General features: G+C 52.2%; 1 protein-coding gene across 3 annotated transcripts in view; it reads right to left on the minus strand.

The window, feature by feature from the left end:
* Window positions 1–17,693, minus strand: part of Paxip1 (PAX interacting protein 1) — a 47,224-nt gene that overhangs the window by 8,588 nt on the left and 20,943 nt on the right. For 2 of the 3 annotated variants that reach the window (XM_058582856.1, XM_046455145.1), the window contains 10 exons: window positions 16,761–17,399; window positions 12,391–13,063; window positions 11,639–11,733; window positions 8,330–8,425; window positions 7,240–7,377; window positions 5,954–6,075; window positions 5,368–5,552; window positions 4,491–4,534; window positions 2,531–2,625; window positions 1,115–1,217 (listed from right to left, as the gene is read on the minus strand). In XM_058582856.1, the coding sequence (XP_058438839.1) occupies window positions 1,115–1,217; window positions 2,531–2,625; window positions 4,491–4,534; window positions 5,368–5,552; window positions 5,954–6,075; window positions 7,240–7,377; window positions 8,330–8,425; window positions 11,639–11,733; window positions 12,391–13,063; window positions 16,761–17,399 (2,190 nt within the window). The remainder of the gene's footprint in view (window positions 1–1,114; window positions 1,218–2,530; window positions 2,626–4,490; window positions 4,535–5,367; window positions 5,553–5,953; window positions 6,076–7,239; window positions 7,378–8,329; window positions 8,426–11,638; window positions 11,734–12,390; window positions 13,064–16,760; window positions 17,400–17,693) is intronic. The other variant, XM_046455146.1, reaches the window with a different exon arrangement.

The raw sequence follows: 17,693 nt of genomic DNA on the forward strand, positions 1-17,693 counted from the left end.
GAATCCAGCCTTATGTAAGCCAGTTATTTTTTGAAAGTGTTTTATCAGTATATAACACCCACAAAGAATATCGGGTCTCACTGTGGCACACACACAGGCACAGGATTTGATCAACTTCAGTCCCCAGTATATATCCCCAGAGGTCCACTAATGACACCACCCTCCCCACCAAAACCAAACAGGATCTCATCATCTCTCATACTGCTGTTTCAAAAACTGTATTTTTGATTCTGTTCCCACTTATCATTTAACATATACAACCTCCCCCACATCCTGAGTTAACCTCCTTTTTCCCAGAAAACTAATCCTGATAAACTGTGTTTCAATCAGAGAACCCATAGAGTTCAACGGGCCCCTGGAAGCCAGAGACTTTATGGAAATGACATTCAAGTGGCACACATACACAATGGAATATTAGCCATGAAGAAGAAGGGAATTATGGCATTTCCTGCCAAATGGATGGAACTGGAGACTCTCATGCGAAGTGAAATAAGCCAATCCCCCAAACCAACAGCCGAATGTTCTCTCTGATATGCAGATGCTAGCACACTACGGCAGGTGGTGGTGGGACAGAAATTCATTGGACTGGATAAAAGGGAATGAAGGGAGGGGGAGGGGAAGAGGAAAGACAGTGGAATGAAGTGGACCTAACTTTCCCATGTTCATATATGAATACAGGAACAGTGAAACTCCACATCACATACATCCACAAGAACGGGAAGCTGCACTCCACGTATGGATGTTAAAATATATTCTACCGTCATATATAACTAAAAAGAACAAATTTTTTAAAAATAAAAAAATGATATTCAAGTAATTGTGAATGTCACACAGTGATAAAAATGGCTCCTGGGTCCCACGTGTGAATAAAAAACCAAGCACTGAAATGTGACTTTGACGTATGACGTGACCTTCAGAACTAGGCAGGAGGTGACTTGATGGCTAGATGGTAACCAGACAGACTCCTACAGCACTTCGTAAGAGAAGACCACCATGACCAGATAGCCGGGTTCCACACTGGCTTCACGAGCAGCTAGCCGGAGACACACACACACACACACACACACACACACAGTGCTGATGGGCCCGCGGGGCAGAGCAGCATGTAGGTCACCTTAATGTACTGCTGAACCTGGGCAGGCTCGAATCCCGTGAAGAGCACAAACGGGGTCAGCTCTGGAGTCAGCTTTTTAGTCGGAGGCGGTAAATCTTCAATCCTACAAGACACAGGCACCAAACAGTGAGGAGCTCAATGTTTCCTGATAATCAGAGTGTTCCTAGTAAGCAAGGGAGTCATCAGTCCAGCAGCTACGAGAGTGTGGGTGGCACTGTCCTCCCTTTCTCACTGACATCAAGTCACCCCAAGAGAGACCATGTGAGAACCGCCAGGAGAGGCACCAGCTAACTTCTGGTTACCATCAACGTGCCCTTCCTCATTGAGTCCCCCCAGTTCACTTTTTAAATGCACTGTGAATGGAGGCAAATATTAAAGCTGGTTTTCCCACTTTGCTGACTTTGCTAGCTTCACTGTTTTAACACTGCTCTCCACTTCCTGCGAGTTTTAAAACTAACTGTGTGTGACTGGGGTGGACCCCCACTGTCACAGGCACACAAATCGTAGCTGGCCAAGGAAGAGCGCCCGGTAGCCTGCTGTCCTAACTCCAGCCTGTCGTCCGCCCTAAGTACCCAACGAGCGGCCCCACTGTGGCACGCAGCCTAACCAGGCCTCCAGGTGCTCACATCTGCCTGGCACCTCAGCACATCCCATCTCGGTTTATATTTGAATGAGATGGTCAAGCAAGTTTATCTGTGGCTCCCAAACCAATCTCGTAGTTAGGATCTCATTCGGTTTGTGAGCTGGACCTGGGAGGGCAGGAGAGGACAATGGGGACAACTCCGGCTGCTTTTCATCCACAGGCTCGGAACCAAGGTTGCTCTAGAACCGAGAAAGAGGTGGCTTGGCACCTGCCGTGCCCTGCTCCCTGACCAGACTGGCCAGCGTGTCTGCACCAGACGAGTCTAAGGTCTGCACGTGAATCTGCCACACAGGCCACCCCACCACAGCCAGCCGCCTGAGGCACGCCTTGCCCCAGCTGCCCAGCTGCCGCGGTCCTCTTGCCCGCCCCGGCCTGCACTGCCCGCCCCGCCCCGCCCCAGCCTCCCTCCACTCTGGCCTGCTGCGGGTCACACACCTCCACCCAGGAACCGCAGCTCCGGGCGGCCAAGAGGCCCAGTGCGTGCTCTGGGGGGTGCACCCACAGCACCCTGGCCTGGGCTGGCCCAGGGCTCCAGCTGTTGCCCCCACAGCAGCTTCTGTTTTAATGCTGGGGCTGTGGTAAGCTTTTACTTAAGTAAAAACTTTTTTTGTTGCTTTTTTAGTAAAAAAGCAAAAATTTGTCTTTATTCACTATCTGCAGCAATAAAATGAGGCGCGCTGTGACACATCCTGAAGGAGAGAAGTGGACTTTCAGGTCCAGCTCGTGGGAAGCACCCCGAGGCCCTCGCCGACCACCCAACTCTGGGAAGGGACCTGTGAAGGACGGCCAGATCAGACCTGGCCCTTTTGGAAGAAGGCTGGACGCTGGCGACTTCGTTCTGCTTCAGTTTGGGAGGTAACCTTCCACCCTGTAATGCAAACACCGTCCATCAGCTCAGTCTCCACGCGACACAGAAGCCTCAGGGCGCGTGTCGAGGGACCCAGTCACCACTGGCAGCCAGAACCCACTCGCCACCCTCAGGACAGAGCTCACCTGGGGAACTGGCACGGGCAGGCCGGAGGGGAGGCCATGCTCCAGAGACCCCCAAGTCACTTTGGCTTTCTCCCACGACCCACCAAGTCCTCCAGCTCCTGGGAAAGCCTCTGCCAGCTTCTGTCCTCACCTCGTGTCATATATCCAGTCCTCAACCCAAACTCCTCAGAACTGTTTTTATTTCAAGTATTTTATCCTGTGTCCCAACTTGGAATGTGAAAACTATAATCCCTGCAGTCATGTCTCCCTAAAGAGACTTCTAAAACAGGAACATCATCCAAAGTATCATGAAAGACACATGACCATCAGATTAACAGTGCTACCAAAGGCAAGACAAGGTACTGAACTTCCTGACTTCATCTCAGGAAGGAGCCGAGATCCTCTAGAACCAGCTCAAGCATCTGGACGGGGGCAGAAGAGAGCCCCAGCTCCCTGTGGGGTCTTGACAAAGCCAGCCCCTCAATCCTGCCCTATCCTTGTCCACTCCTCCTCCACATTTTATTTCGGGGGGGGGGGGGGGACTGGGGATTGAACTCAGGGACACTCGACCACTGAGCCACATCCCCAGCCCCATTTTGTATTTCATTTACAGACAGAGTCTCACTGAGCTGCTTAGCACCTCGTTCTTGCTGAGGCTGGCTTTGAACTCACCATCCTCCTGCCTCAGCCCCCTGAGCTGCTGGGATGACAGGCGTGACGTCCACCACCGCACCTGGCCCTCCTCCACATTTTGAACTCAGAGGTTCTCTCTGTGTCCCACCACGTGAACCGCACTGCTTTCACAGCTACCTCCAGACCACGTCAGTCGCCCCACCACCACTGCTGCCGTGTCCAGATGTGCAGATCTGCACGGCACTGGAGACCACCCGGCCTCTCGGACCCGCAGGACCAGCTCCTCCTAAGCCGCAGAGAGACATCTTTGCCATGTTACCCAGGCTGCCTGGAGCTGTAGGGCTCAAGCCATCCTGCCTCGGCCTCCCAAGCAGCCAGGACCACAGGTGTGCACCCAGGGGGCTCTGGGACTCTGCATTTTAAAGATACAGGTTGCCATATGTGACAAGGTGTACGTGGTCCTAGGTCTTAGGCCACAAAGCACTGACTAACGGGGAGGACACTGCTGTCCTCACAGTGCCAACATACCTCCGGCAACAGAGGTTCCAAGTGAAATGACCGAAATGGCCCCGTCTGTAACTGGACAGACAGACAATGTGGAGAATCAGCCAGTCAGAAAGTAAGGTTCCACCTGTCCACCTCGCGGGGTGGACGGGACCCTCCACATCCACAGCCACGTGCCTGGAGCGAGCCACGCCCACACTCCAGCTTCCCAACGGAGCCAGCCTGGCCTCCCAGAGGCCTCCCCGGCACAGCAGCCTTTGGCCTCCTGCACTCTGGCCTGCGGTGGGCCCCACACCTACTCTACTAGCAGCCTCCACCTCGGGCCTCTCCCCATGGAAAGCAGGACTGGCCTCCCACTTTATTCTGTTCTCCAGGTCCAGACACAGTCCTCTGCTCCTCGAGGCAACAATGCTCCCCGCCACACATGAGGACGGACAGGAGTCACCAGCCATCAGAGACACGGGCCCGGGGCACGGGACCTCCCATGACAAGGAGGACACAGCCTTCACCTGTGATCACGCTGGCAGATGATGGGAACGTTTTCACTCCCAAACAACGACCTTGAAACACACCCCACCGCACTGCAAGGCACAGCAGTACCAGGGGACGTTTCGTCTGACGTACCATCAACAGCTCTGCCGACACCTTCAGGGGGACTCGCCAAGCGTCTAGAGAGAAAGAGAGAAGGTACGTCCCACCATGACACTCTGCTGTGCAGGCCTCTCCTGGGCTGCTCATGCCGACCCAGGGAGACAGGGAGAACTGCACCACATGTAGGAGACAGGTGAGGGCCAGCTGTGAGCACCGAGGCTTCCAGGTCCTGCGTGGCACCTCTGTGAAGTGGCGCACACAACTGGCAGCAAACACGGAGACCAACTGAAGGCACTTGCCACCTCTCTCCTGCCGTGTGGCTAGACACTTGTAAAAGAGGGAGTCCGGGTCTGGGTGTCACAGTCTGGCCACTAACACATGAGTGACGATGAGATGTGACAGGAAGGACACACCCGACAGGGAGAGGCTCACCAATGGGACCAGCACGCTCACACTGTGGGCAAGAGTCCCTGCAGAATGGCTTCAGAGTTGAGGTCAAGCCAGCAGGTGCGTTACAGGGACACAAAACAGGGCTCAGGGACAAGAGCTTTCCCATGATTAAAGCCACCCTGGTAACATCAGGATGGGCTTCCTTAAGAGAAGGTCCAAGCACCCCTTGAATGCCCTTTGTGAACCCTGTTCGACTCGGCAGGGCAGAGGAAGCACTCAGGGTGCCCTGTCTGCAGGGGGTGGGGGGGAGGGGAGAGGGGAGGGGGGAGGCGGGGTGGGGAGCTTCCCGGGTCTTATCTCTCAGACCAACAAAAGCCTGGGCAGCACAGAGGAGTGTGGAAAGGGAACAGGAAGAATAAGACCTGGCAGAGGCCCCCACCGCCCAGCCCAGCGTGTGAGCCCAGGTGGCAGGCGGCTCCCAGAACTCCGAGAAGCCAGCCGGGGCGGGGGCTCCACTCACCCAGCAGATTCAGAACCAAGTGCTGAGTGGGCGCGAAGGGGTCCTGCAGGTTGAAGGCTGTGTAGCGGCTGTACTGGATCTGCCGCAGGGCCTCAAAGTTCCCCAGCAGGATGTCCCCCAGCCACTGGGCGTTCACACACGGGATCCTCCACTCTTTGGCTTTTTCATACTTTAAACCAGTTGGTCTTTTTTGTTTTTGAGGAGAAAGCACATTTATTAAATGTTAGCACTATCTACTGTAAATTGGTATTTATTTTCACAAAAAACAAAAACATGACTCCAAACAGCAGTGGCGGGCACACTCTGGGGTCCCTGGTGCAGGTACAGGCATGTGGGGCCTGACTGGGCCACAGCCGCCCGCACACCTCATTACTTTACCGAAACCCGCCAGTCGCCCTTCCACTAATCCCTTCCAAGTCACAGCTCAAGTGACTCGCAGGTGATCCTGCCATGCTCCCACGAACATCACTGCTGAGCTTTTGACAGACCTCAGTCTACCCAAGCACAGCACGTTAGAAACAGCGGTCCCAACAGCCGCTCTGCGGGGTGTGACCTCCGACTAAACGCGGTTTCAAACTCGGCTTACTCTTTACAGATGAGCACTGTGTTGCTCCGGCACAGGTACCCTGTGTATTTGGCACCTGCCAAATACGCCATTAGCTTCAGGTCGTCCCTGTCACTGTCAACAAATCCAGTCACGGAGATAATCTACGGAAGAAAGAACAAGTAAGGTTACACCCAAAACACAAGGACGACTTCTTCAACTTCTTGGTTGCTTTCCTTCTTTTGCATTATGGGGCATACAAGGTAATGCCAGTCTTAAGCAGTGACGGGCAGACCTTCATCACCAGTGACCTTGCTGCAGTGAGACCTCCTGGAGCGGAACACTGTGGCCCGCCGGGACTGTGCACATGCGCCCAAACTAAGGAGGCGGGCACACTCCAAGCATGCACACTCTGCCACAATGCTGTTGTGCACAACCAGGACACTGTTGCAACTGTCACAATTACCTAGCAAATGACTACCTCGCAAAGGATAACCAATCAAAATATGCCTCACATAATCCTAGCACCTCCGGAGGTTGAGGCTGGAGGATGGCGAGTTCAAAGCCAGCCTCAGCAACAGTGAGGTGCTAAGCAACTCAGTGAGACCCTGTCTCTAAATAAAATACAAAATAGGGCTGGGGATGAGACTCAGTGGTTGAGTGCCCTTGGGTTCAATCCCCAGTACTAAAAAAAGAAAAACAATGTACCTCACCATAGAAAGGAAGACAGAGGGGACAATGTGTGACAGGGCTGACCGGGGGTAAGCTGGGACAGGTCTTTGCCAGGCCAGGCGGCACTAACATGCAGCCCTGTCTCTGCCCCTTTGTGCCAGGGCCACAAGAGCACTGCACACGACTCCTTATGGAGGGAAGGCACACGAGATACCAAGTCCAGGAAGAAGTAGGTGCGAAGACGAAGGGACAGGGCTGAATGCAGAGTGGTAAGACCGCGGGAGCCACGGCCAACAGGGTTCCGTCAGGGATGCGAAGGAGTCAGTCCTTCACTTCCCTCGACAACCCCAGTGCCAAGAGCTTTAGACGGGCAAACCCACAACTGATAGTGTTCTCCAGCAGTGGCTGCTGCTAGGGCCAAATGCCTAATGTGTGTTAGGATTTCACACCAAAAGCGCCAGAGACTGGAGAATCTGTTAAATATCTACTACGTGCAGGAAACTGACTGAAATGGGAAAGAGAGGAAACAAAGAATCCCCACACCAGGCACTTCTCAGCGGGGCCAGAGAACACTGAAGAAGGAACGGATCTTCCACGCTGGACAGGCACCCATTTCCCCGAGAAGAGTGGCCAGAAACCACACAGAGGCCCCTTACGTGCTGTGAGCAGGGCTTTCCCCCAGGCGGGAAGGCCACTGGGAAGTGAAGGGCCCGGTGAGGCGGCACCATCTTCCTCCTCTTCAGCACCGTGTTCAGCCAGTGCGCAGTGACACACCGCTTTCTTTCTCTGATCGCCTATGGAACACAAGACCACAGGTGGTTGTTTGGGAATTTTTCCTACAATGGGACTGAACTCAAAATGGTGAGACTGGATGAGTACAATGTCCCATTAGCAGATTTCATGACATTCAGCACACAATCTGCTAATCCAGCAAACCACAACGGTGTGGCTGATTACTCCTAATGAAGCAACCTAAAGATGTCTCCAGGGACAAGAGCCTGCAACGAGTGGTAAGAGCAGCAAATTTCAGGACAACCTTTAGGAGTAACTTGAATCACGAACGACACTGAGGATGGTCAAATTAGAACGCCTCCATAAGAACAAAAAGGGTCCCAGGTAAATCAAAGTATAAAAATGTAACCATCCATCCAGAATTAACTTCAGGGAAAAAGCTCACCAGTGTTTCTACATTTTTAACAGCAAAGCGGATCCAGGAAGAGCTACCTCTCTAAGGGAGCTTTGTCCTTCCTCTGTGGTGCTGGTGGGAACCCAGGCCCTGCATGCACTGGCAGTGCTTGCGCTAAGACCACCCTTGGCCCAGGAGGGCTTTCTAAAGGCTCTCTGTCACGTTGACATCTACAAATAAGAACTGTTATGAAGAGACAAAGACGGAATTTCCGGGCTAGAGAAGGAAGCTGCTGCCCAGCGGTCTGGAGGTGCCTGCCTCCGGGACCCCTGCCTGCAAAGCGCTCATGGTTCCAAATCCTTTCTGCAGGTGGCTTGATAATGACTGGAAGGAGGGCTTATCCCTCCTAATGCTACCTGCAATTTCCTTTCTTCACTGTTCAAAGAGTGTCCACAAAAGCATCTAGGCCACCAAAAACTCCGTGAACAATAATAAGAAGCAACTTTTCTACTTCTAGAGGTAGAAAAAAAGTTCTTCCCCAAAAGTACCCAGCACTAGAAGCTGAGAGCTGCACACAGGAAGGGCAGCTGGCACCGGGCATGGGTGAGGGGCTTCCTTACCTGCGCATACATGCTGCTGACCTGGCTCTCACAGAGGAGGTGTGTGCAGCGGCTGGTGAACGTGGGGTCCACAGTGCCACCGTGTGCCTGGATTATCTGCACCAAAGAGCCAAAGTTGTCATCAACTATCAGGAGAACTCTAAGTCCCAACAGGAGGGCTATTAAGAGGACCACCACACACCTACACGGCACAGAGAGAGGTGACATTTATCACTCCCCCACACGGCACAGAAGGAGAGGTGACATTTGTGCCTGCCACACCCAGCACTAGAAAGCGAAGTGAGCCCCAGCGCCCATTCCATCCCAATTCCCAGGGAGGACACCCTGACATTATCATTGAGCCACAGAGCTCAACTTGCCCCAGCTCCATCCCCAGCACCCCCATCCCACCCCCTCCACCTGTTTCTCTTGAATCCATTTACAGTTTACTTTTTTTTTTTTTTTTTTTTTAAATGCTTTCCTCTTAAAGCATGGTTTTCCATCTTGGCACTACTGACATTTTGCAATTTGGACCAGTGCTGGGGCCACCCTGAGCAGCAGACGGTGTGCGGCAGCCTCCCTGACCTCAACCCCTACCCTCCAGCAGTGGCTCCCCTGGCCGAGAGCTAAGCATGCCTGTGAACACTGCCAACTGTCCCCGAGGGCAGATGTGCCCCTCAAGAACCATTACTCTAAAAGGAAAGGAAAAGACAGGAAATCAGAATGACATCAGTAAATACCAAACACTGATTTTTAGACTCAGGTTTAGGGGTGAAGGGACCATTCTGCTCCTTGACAGCAACGATACATGGCACCGGGGATGTGTCAAAGCTCCAAACGCTGCCCAGAAGGAGCGTCTGCATGTTAGTTGAAACACTAAAAAAGGCCCACAAGAAAAGCTGTCTCCCTCCCTCCTCACTGTGGTGAACGGGAACTTGTTTCCTCAGTGACACTCCCAAAGGCCTCAGGAGGTACGAGGCCCTGCCTCTGTACAAGCTCCTGCCTCTGCCAGCAGCTGCCACCAACTCGTCCTCTGCCATCCATGCCCAGCTCAGGCTTGGTGCAGCTTCTTAGCACCCTGGGTGCCATCTGTGGGCCTGCTCCTCCTCTGAAGGCCTCCCCTCCCATGGACAGGATCCTGCTGGCCTCGATTCCGTCCCACCGTCACTTAGCTCAGCCATGTGGTTCAATGCTGGGTGCACCTTTGCTTCCTCGAGCCAGCAATTACCCTGGCCCCCTGCTCTCTTCCCTTTTCTATGCAACTCGCACCCTTTCACGATTTTATTCCTGACATCACAGAAATCTGTGTGCAGGGGTTTAAATGCGGCCACAAAGGATCTGACGCTCTGAGAGTCGGAGTTCCACTCCTGCAGCCTGGAGCTCGGGCTAGACTTAGACACCAGCTGGCTCCCTCCTTCCGTCTCAGCCACACTCTTGGGAAGGAAGTCAGGCCATTCTGCAGCCATCCAAGTAGCCCGGAGAGCCTATGTGGTGAGGAAGTGGGCCTCTGAGTGGCCCCTCAGCAGCTCCAACGGCCGCACAAGACAGCCTGAGTCACAGCTACCCTAGCCACTTTAGGATTCCTGACCCAAGAGGCAACTGAGATCATGAAAGCTTCTTGTGGAGTAATTTGTTACACAGCAAACAAATGCCAACCGCACATCCTGCTCCATCTATCAGCCACAGTCCGACTCGCTCCAGCTCCTACTCCCTCATCTTCCCTCTCACCCTAGGCCTCCCTTCCCCATTCAGGAGCAGTGGCTCCCTGAGAAAGGGTGAGGGCTCTGACTGCAGGAGCCTCCATACGCCTCACCACGCTTGGCTGACTGGTGGCTGCACGTTACTCTAGACTGGAAATCACTGTCACTTAGAGTTTTAAAGATGCTCATGGAAACGGCTCCATGTGCCACATATCAGGTGCAACACCCTATGCAGACCCTCAGCTTTTAACATTCTCCACTGAGCTTTGAAGTCCTTCCTCCAGTGTTCAGAACATTCAGAGTTGCCCAAACACTGTTCTCTCGTTCCTTTTGGCTGGAGACACGTGTCATTACGTTGTAAGCTGTTTTCTGAATGCTTTTCCCCCTTCATTTTCTCTATTCCCAAACTCCTACTACCGATGGAGGATTTCTTATATAACCCTTTAACATAAAACAAAATGAAATAAAACAACAAGAAAAAACGACTACCTTTCATACTTGAGTTTTGTTCTATTTTAGGAAAGTTTCTGAATGTCACTTTCTTAACTTCTGGCACTTTTCTAACTGCTCTAACTCTCAGCAATGCCTCCTGTTCCTCCCACCCTGCCCTGGCTCAGCTGTCATCACCCCTCAGCTGGCCAGGCGGTCACCCTCCTGGCTGGTTTCAAAGTCAGCAGTTTACCAACTTCACTGACAACTTCACTCACCCTTTTCTATTAAGGTTCCAAGAGGGAGAAGTCAAATTCACTGTAACACAGCAAGTAAGTAGGGTCTTAGAAGACAGGCAGCCTTTGCCCCTGCCCTGTCCTGGCTCCAGGGCCCCGGGCTGCAGCCTGGACCTTCCATCCACTTCTGCCTATGGCTTCTGCAGACTCCTGCCTTGGCTAAAGCTGCTCCAGCTGGACAGTCCTCCTGCTTACCCTGTAAGACTGAGCCCAGAAATCACCTCTTCCAGAGCTCTTAACACCCAGCACCCTAAGAAGTCAATGTTCTCTCTTAGGCTCCCAGAACACTCTGTGCCATCCCTGTCTGCCAGACCTCAGACTGCCTGTGTTTACCTGTGTCCCTGTCAGCCTGCCCAGGTCCTGAAGCAGGCCTGGCCATGTCAAGGGTCTAAACACAGAGAATGTCAGAGAGAAGCAGAGTCAAGGTGTGCTTGAAACTCATTCTCACTCACTTTTGAAGGCCACTGTGCAAAATAACAACAGACTGCCCTTCCACAATTACACGAGAAGCCTGAGTCCCTCTGACCTGAAGAGGCTGGGATTCTCTAGTACATGTCTTTGAAGAAGTATGTTGAAGACATACACTTTGGTGTCCTCATCCTAGGTCACCAAACACCTGATCTTATCCCACATCCTGATTACAGACAAATAATTAGTTCCCCTTAGAATTTCAGAGCCTAAATATTATAAGAATGATCAAATACAACATCCTCACCCAACCGCTGGAAATCGACAGCCTAGGAAAGGGATATGCTCAAGGTCACAGAGAATGCTAACAATAAAACACCAGAACTTTCTCGAACACACACAAATGCATCTCAGAGAAAGCGCTGAATGAACAGGAAGTCTACATTCAGAAGGATCAGCGTGGAATTCAGAGTCGCCTTCCTCCAAATGCAGCTCACCCTTTTCCAGGTAGCCAACAGCTGCTTATCAGACATCTGCTCTGGATAATCCGCGATTGCAAACACACATCCTAGTAAGAAGCCTTCTTCTGGAACTAGAACAGAATTATATAAGAAAAAGAAAGGACTTCATGAATATGTATGTTGCCAAGTTCATGTGAACATATTACACTAACAAGGCTTAAACATGAGGTAAATACACAGCAATCTGGACACATTTGGAACATTGCCACAAATATTCTAATTTAATAACCCATATAAAATAATCATTAAAACTAAAATTAATGAGGCATGATGGCACATGTCTGTAATCGAAGCAACTCAGGAAGCTGAGGCAGGAGCACCCAAGTTGCAGGCCAACCTCAGCAACTTAGTGATACCCTGTCTCAAAATAAAGAACAAAAGGGCTGGGGATGTAGCTCAGTGGTAGAGCACCCCTACGTTCAATCCCTAGAACCAAAAATAATAAAAACTAACATATTTTATGTGTGACCACTAAAAATTCTTGAGTTAGTCCTTGTGGCAGTCTGGCTGCTCTACGGGACCCCAACATCTCTTCGGTATGTGATGGCTGACCCAAAGAACAGAAGACAGCCTAATGATCCCATGATGACTCTGTCAGGCATGAGATCTGCATTCTCCGCCTTGGGGACTATCAGAGGTGAATCTTCACCCACACCCTCAAACACTCGAGAAGCATCTATGCAAGTATGAGGCCTGCAGTACAAAGAAAGCAAAACCCCGTTACTAACTCTCCACTGCTGGGTCGTGTCCAAAAAGCTGCTGCTGCTGCTGCTGCTGGGGTGGGGGTGGCGGGGGCTGCGGAGGCTGCTGGGGTGGAACCTGGTGCTGGAGCGCCTGGGAGGCCTGGCTCAAGTGTTGTGCTGTTTGATTCTGCATCTGCTGCTGCTGCAGGCGCTGTAGCTGCTGCTGCTGTAGCAGGCTGTGCTGCTGCTGCTGCAGCTGTGCTAACTGCTGCTGTTGCAGTTGGTGCTGCTGCAGCTGGTGTAACTGTTGCTGCAGGGCATGCTGTTGCTGAAACGGCTGCAGCTGCTGCTGAGGGCGATGCAGCTGCTGCTGAGGATGCAACTGTTGCTGTGGAAACGGTAGTTGTTGCTGAGGAAACTGGTGCTGATGCACTTGCTGCTGCTGTTGCTGCTGTGAGAAGGGATGTGGCGGCTGCTGGGGGTAGGGATGCTGGGACATCTGCTGCTGCTGCTGTAGCTGCATGATCTGCTGGGGCTGGAGGTGCAGAACTGGGTGCTGCTGCTGCTGCGGCTGGGGCGGCTGCAGCATGTGTGTCTCTGGAGCGCCCTTCACCTGGCTAAACAGCACAGCACTGGTGTTGGCGTTGGCATGTCCTGGCTGGCTGTGATTCACCTGCTGCTCTAGATTTTTTGTGGGTGCTGAAAGGGACTGTAATATCTAGAAGACAAAAGTGGGTTCAAATCATTATACAGAGTTCCTGAAAGGTACTATGGTCTCTCCATCAAAGAAAAACAGGACAGTCTATGTGGTTAACATTCAATAAAATAGGAACATCGAATCACTGCAAACTTCAAAAACAATATCTCATTTTTCTTATGTATTGATTTTGTATCACCAACATCAATAAAGTGAATAAATTCCTATTTCTGAGAAAACCATTCTCAAAAAATATTTTAAAAACATCAAAATTTTAAACTACACAATGCAATAAGCTGATGAATTAAAGCTGACAATAAAGACTCACGTGGCTGCTGTGTTTCAGAGAACAGAGTGACAGGGCAGTGAGACAGACAAACTGGTAATGCTGTCCTGTCCTCGTGGATCCTTGGACACTGAGCCCAGGGGTCCTTGCGTAACCGGCAGCACCTCTGCATTGCCCATCTCCCTCCCACAGGACTGTGGCCTTCAGGGACCAGGATGCACTGCGGAATGACAGGTGCTGAAGGGATCTAGTAGCCAGACTCAGCTTCACCCAAACCTTCCACAGCTGCCATGTTCCATTTCCCCCCGCTTTGTGGTCCAGAGTCCAGTGAAGACCCACAAAGCCACCTTCCAGATGACAGCAGGTGTTCAGATGGCAGCAGCGGGGCTCAAGCTTAACACCAGGAATGGTTCAGGCAGCAGTGAGGCTCAGCATGGCTTCTCCACCTTCCCCACTGCACACGGCCGTGCAGTGCGTGTGAGAAAAAGAGGGGCAGACAAGGTCCCAACAGCAGGTCTGTTTAAGTGGTACATGTTCCCCGACTAAGACATCACATCACAGCTGGCCAACAATCCTTCCTCTAAGAAGACTCTGAGCTTTTTAGATGGACAAAAATTTCAAGCTAGAGAAAACCATTTGCTCCAGACCATTTCCCTTCTAGGTCATCCCACTTCAAAAGACGCAAGCCGAGAGCTGGATCTATGCTGAGGGCGTGGAGGGGAAAGGAGAGGGATTCAGAGATGTCCACCAAGCAGAGAATCACACTGCGAGTTTTTTTCCTTATATCCTGCTCAGTACAGAATAAAACAAAACCAAAGCAACCTGTCACGGCATAAGCTGTGTTCAACATGCTCAAATGACAAGTCTGACCAACTTCTTATGGCCCTGAAACCAGCACGAGAACTGTTTCTTCTCTCTAGTTAAAGACTTCAAAAATACCCAGTCAAGGACAATGGGAAATGAGCCCCCATCTCTGGCCACCCCAAGGGCTGAGCAGCCTGTGATGTGCTCAGAAGGCGGATGGAGACACCGGCTTGCACACATGTGCATTCTGAGTGTGCAGCCGGCTAGGAGGCCACCTCCCAGGGAAACATAGCGGGGCTGGGAGGGAGTGTGCATGCTTGCTACCATGTGGTACCCTTGGGGGGTTTTATTTTGCACATATATTATTTTCAGCTACCGCAGAAAACACACATGGGAACTTCATGGATCATAGGAAATAAATGCTGCGGCCACAATGAGCAGGGATGACCCAGCTGTCTGCCACCTGCTGCCCTGAGAAGGAAGACCCCACACAAATGTGGCAGCATGTCCTGGGACCAGGGCATAGGGGAGCATCTGGAGGCTGCGCTGGCCCTCCTAGCACTCCTACTTCCCTCAGAGTGGCACAAAAACTCAGCTGGCTTGGGTGACTGCGTGGGGAAGCATGGTGAGAGGTCGGAGGAGGCCAGAGTGTGCAGCAGGCAGCTGGAGCAGAATCTGTGCTGGGCTGGGGAAGCCAAGGTCACAAAGGCCATCTGACCCGGAGCCAGAACCCGTTGCCCTTCACAGGGTCCCACCACTCTTCTCATTTCTAAGGTCAAAACCTGAAGAGCTCTCCTGGCCTCTGGCTTGTTGTTCATCATGCCCACTTACGCCTGCTGCAAAGTCCCCTGGCTTTCCAGGGTACAGCTCTAAACACGTGTCCTGCTGCTGTGGCTGTGGCTGCTGCGCCTGGTGAGGAATGGGTAGACCTTTCCTTTGCAGTCTATCTGTCCTTCCTTAGGCAATTCCAGAATTCAGTGGGCGCCTGCTGGACAAGTCCTAGCCTAGCAGTCCCGTGACCACCTCCCCGCCGTGGTCTTCCCATTCTCTCGACCACTCACTCCCAATCACTCTGTAAACCCGTGGTCAGTCACAGGCATGTGACATAAAGTGGAAGGGACAGAGGAATCAAACAAGGAGTCGAGGGGCCAAAAGACTGTGGGGCAGGGCAGCAGGTGCTCAGCCTCTGCCATTCAGGACCCTAGAAAGGCATTTCAAGGGACCATCCCTCTCAAGACAGGCTGCACCCAGGACCGCTCGCTAGTCCCCGTGTCCATGCTCGGACCATACCTACATGCCTTTCTGCTGCCAGGGAGACCCTGCACCAGCCCCAGCCCCAGGGGGCCTTTAGCCCATGACTTGTGGTCTCACTCTTATCCTCGCAGGATGCCCTCGCCCATCCTTCCTCCCGTCCCTCCCATGCACGTACTTAACATTGGGAGCTGCGGCTGCAAACTCCACGGGGCCCTGACCATATTCAGCAATGCTGCCCTCCCGCCCCCTAGACTCCTCCTGCACACTGCGCCTGACAGCTATCCTCTCTCCGCGGGACCAGGCCTTCCAATCCCCTCCAGCTCCCACCTCACTAAGCTCGCCACCTTATCGTCTTGCAGCCAACAAATTCTTGCCTACCCTCAGGTCTTGGAAGCTGTTCTCCTCTCACCTGGCACTCTGCCCCCAGTCCTCCCGGGACTGCCCTGTCACTCAACCCTGAATTATGCCACTTCAGCCACAAGGCCCTCCCAGACCACCTGGTCCAAAGCAGCTTTCCTTCTCCCAGTTGCTGTGCTGTGACACTTTCTTCACAACATCTAAGCCACCAAAACCTTGCTCCCACATGCTGGCCTGCTGTTTTCTCCACCTAAGTGGGGGCTCGTCCTCATTGGCCATTTTATCTCCAGTGCTCAATGGGCACCACCACCAGTGCCCTTCAAACACTACCTTACACCTACTTAGAACTTTAAGAACCACTCTGTACCAACAAGCTCCAGCCACAAACTAAACTGAAATCAAGGCTTCTGCAGTGAATGAGTTCGATTTATACTATTCATTTGCCATGGAGTTCTTGATGGTAGTCAGGGACGACCAGTAAACAGCACTCCAGCCTTTGCTGTCACTGCCCATTTTAACCATGTGAGAGCAGACCCTTCTCTAGGGGAGAGCGCTCCACCACTGCGTCCTGATTCTGCTCATCCATGCTGGCTCTACACCTAAATACACACCGTTCCCCTCTTACAATAGCGTTTAGGACCCTAAAATATGCAGCACATGCTTGAATATGAGTCAGACCCGCAAAACCCACTGCCAATCTTAGAGAAATGCATCCTGAGGCGACTTCACTGCTGTAGGAACATGATAGAGTGCATTTACACAAATCAAGACCACTAGACACCACCAGGTGACATGACCACATGGGACCACCACACTGGTCAACTGTCAGCCCAAATGGTGTTACTGGGCACATGACTGTATCTGTGCATACATGACTGTAAAAGTTGTTCTTACACAAATAAACACAGCTTGTGAGTTACCTGGTCTGAATCAGCAGAAACAATACACTATACTGAGAGAAACATGAAATCCAATTCTTATATCCAATATTTAAATTTCTTTTAAAGAGAGACTTACATGTGCTACATTTGATGGCCGGTTAACCTGCTGAATGTCAGCATTATTAGTAATATTTCTCAATGTCCGCACAGCTGGACTCCAAGTAGCTATCATTTCTGATCTTTCAGAACTTTGGAGATTCTGTCCAGAAGCCATTAAGTTACCCCGGACATCAGGAGGCAGAATGTTACCTGGGACGGGCGGGACATTGGCACACAAGTTAATGAGCCCAGGTTCCTTTCCCTGAGGCAGCCTGCGCTTCGCCGCAGCCAGCGGAGGGACCTCCGCCGGGGTCCAGTTCAAGTTCCGCTCTTGCTTTTCAGGTGACGAATCTGAAGAGTCATCAAACATCAGTTCCCCTTTGGATGCCTCGGTGCTGGGTTTGGGTGAAAACTGCCGGTCCCCGGAAGGAGAGCCCTCCTGGGAGCTGGCCGGGCTGGACTTCTCTGTGCTGCCCTCATTTTGTGAGTCCTGCTCCTCGTTCTCCACCTCCTCCTCCTCCTCCTCTTCCTCCTCCTCCTCCTCCTCCTCATAGATGATCAGGCGAGGGTGGTAGAAGGCCTCATCCTTCCGGGTCTTTCCAGATACGCAGTCCAGGACCCAGTCGGGAGTCACGACCTTGATGCCGGCTCGCTTCACAGCACACTCGTACTTCTCCTGTGAGCAAAGCACAAACACACCACACAGCCATGAGTGCCGCCGGGCCCGGGCACCCTTCCAGAGGCGCTCCACCCGCAGCACCTCTCCTGTTGGGCAAAGGGTGGGAGCCGGGTCAGGAGGTGCCACGCGGCCGTGCCACAGGAAGTTCTCCTGCCCACACAGCAGTCTTAGATTTTGTTTAAGTTAACTTACTGTTTCTCTAGGCAGAATGCTGAAGGTGCCAACTGGTTTCTTTCTTTTATTTTTAAATGGGTGCATCATAATTATACACAAAAGTGGGATTCATCATGT

The sequence above is a fragment of the Marmota monax genome, unplaced genomic scaffold (assembly GCF_021218885.2).
Source record: "Marmota monax isolate L192 unplaced genomic scaffold, Marmota_monax_Labrador192_F-V1.1 WCK01_AAM20220418_F8-fsc00226, whole genome shotgun sequence".
NCBI lineage: Eukaryota > Metazoa > Chordata > Mammalia > Rodentia > Sciuridae > Marmota > Marmota monax.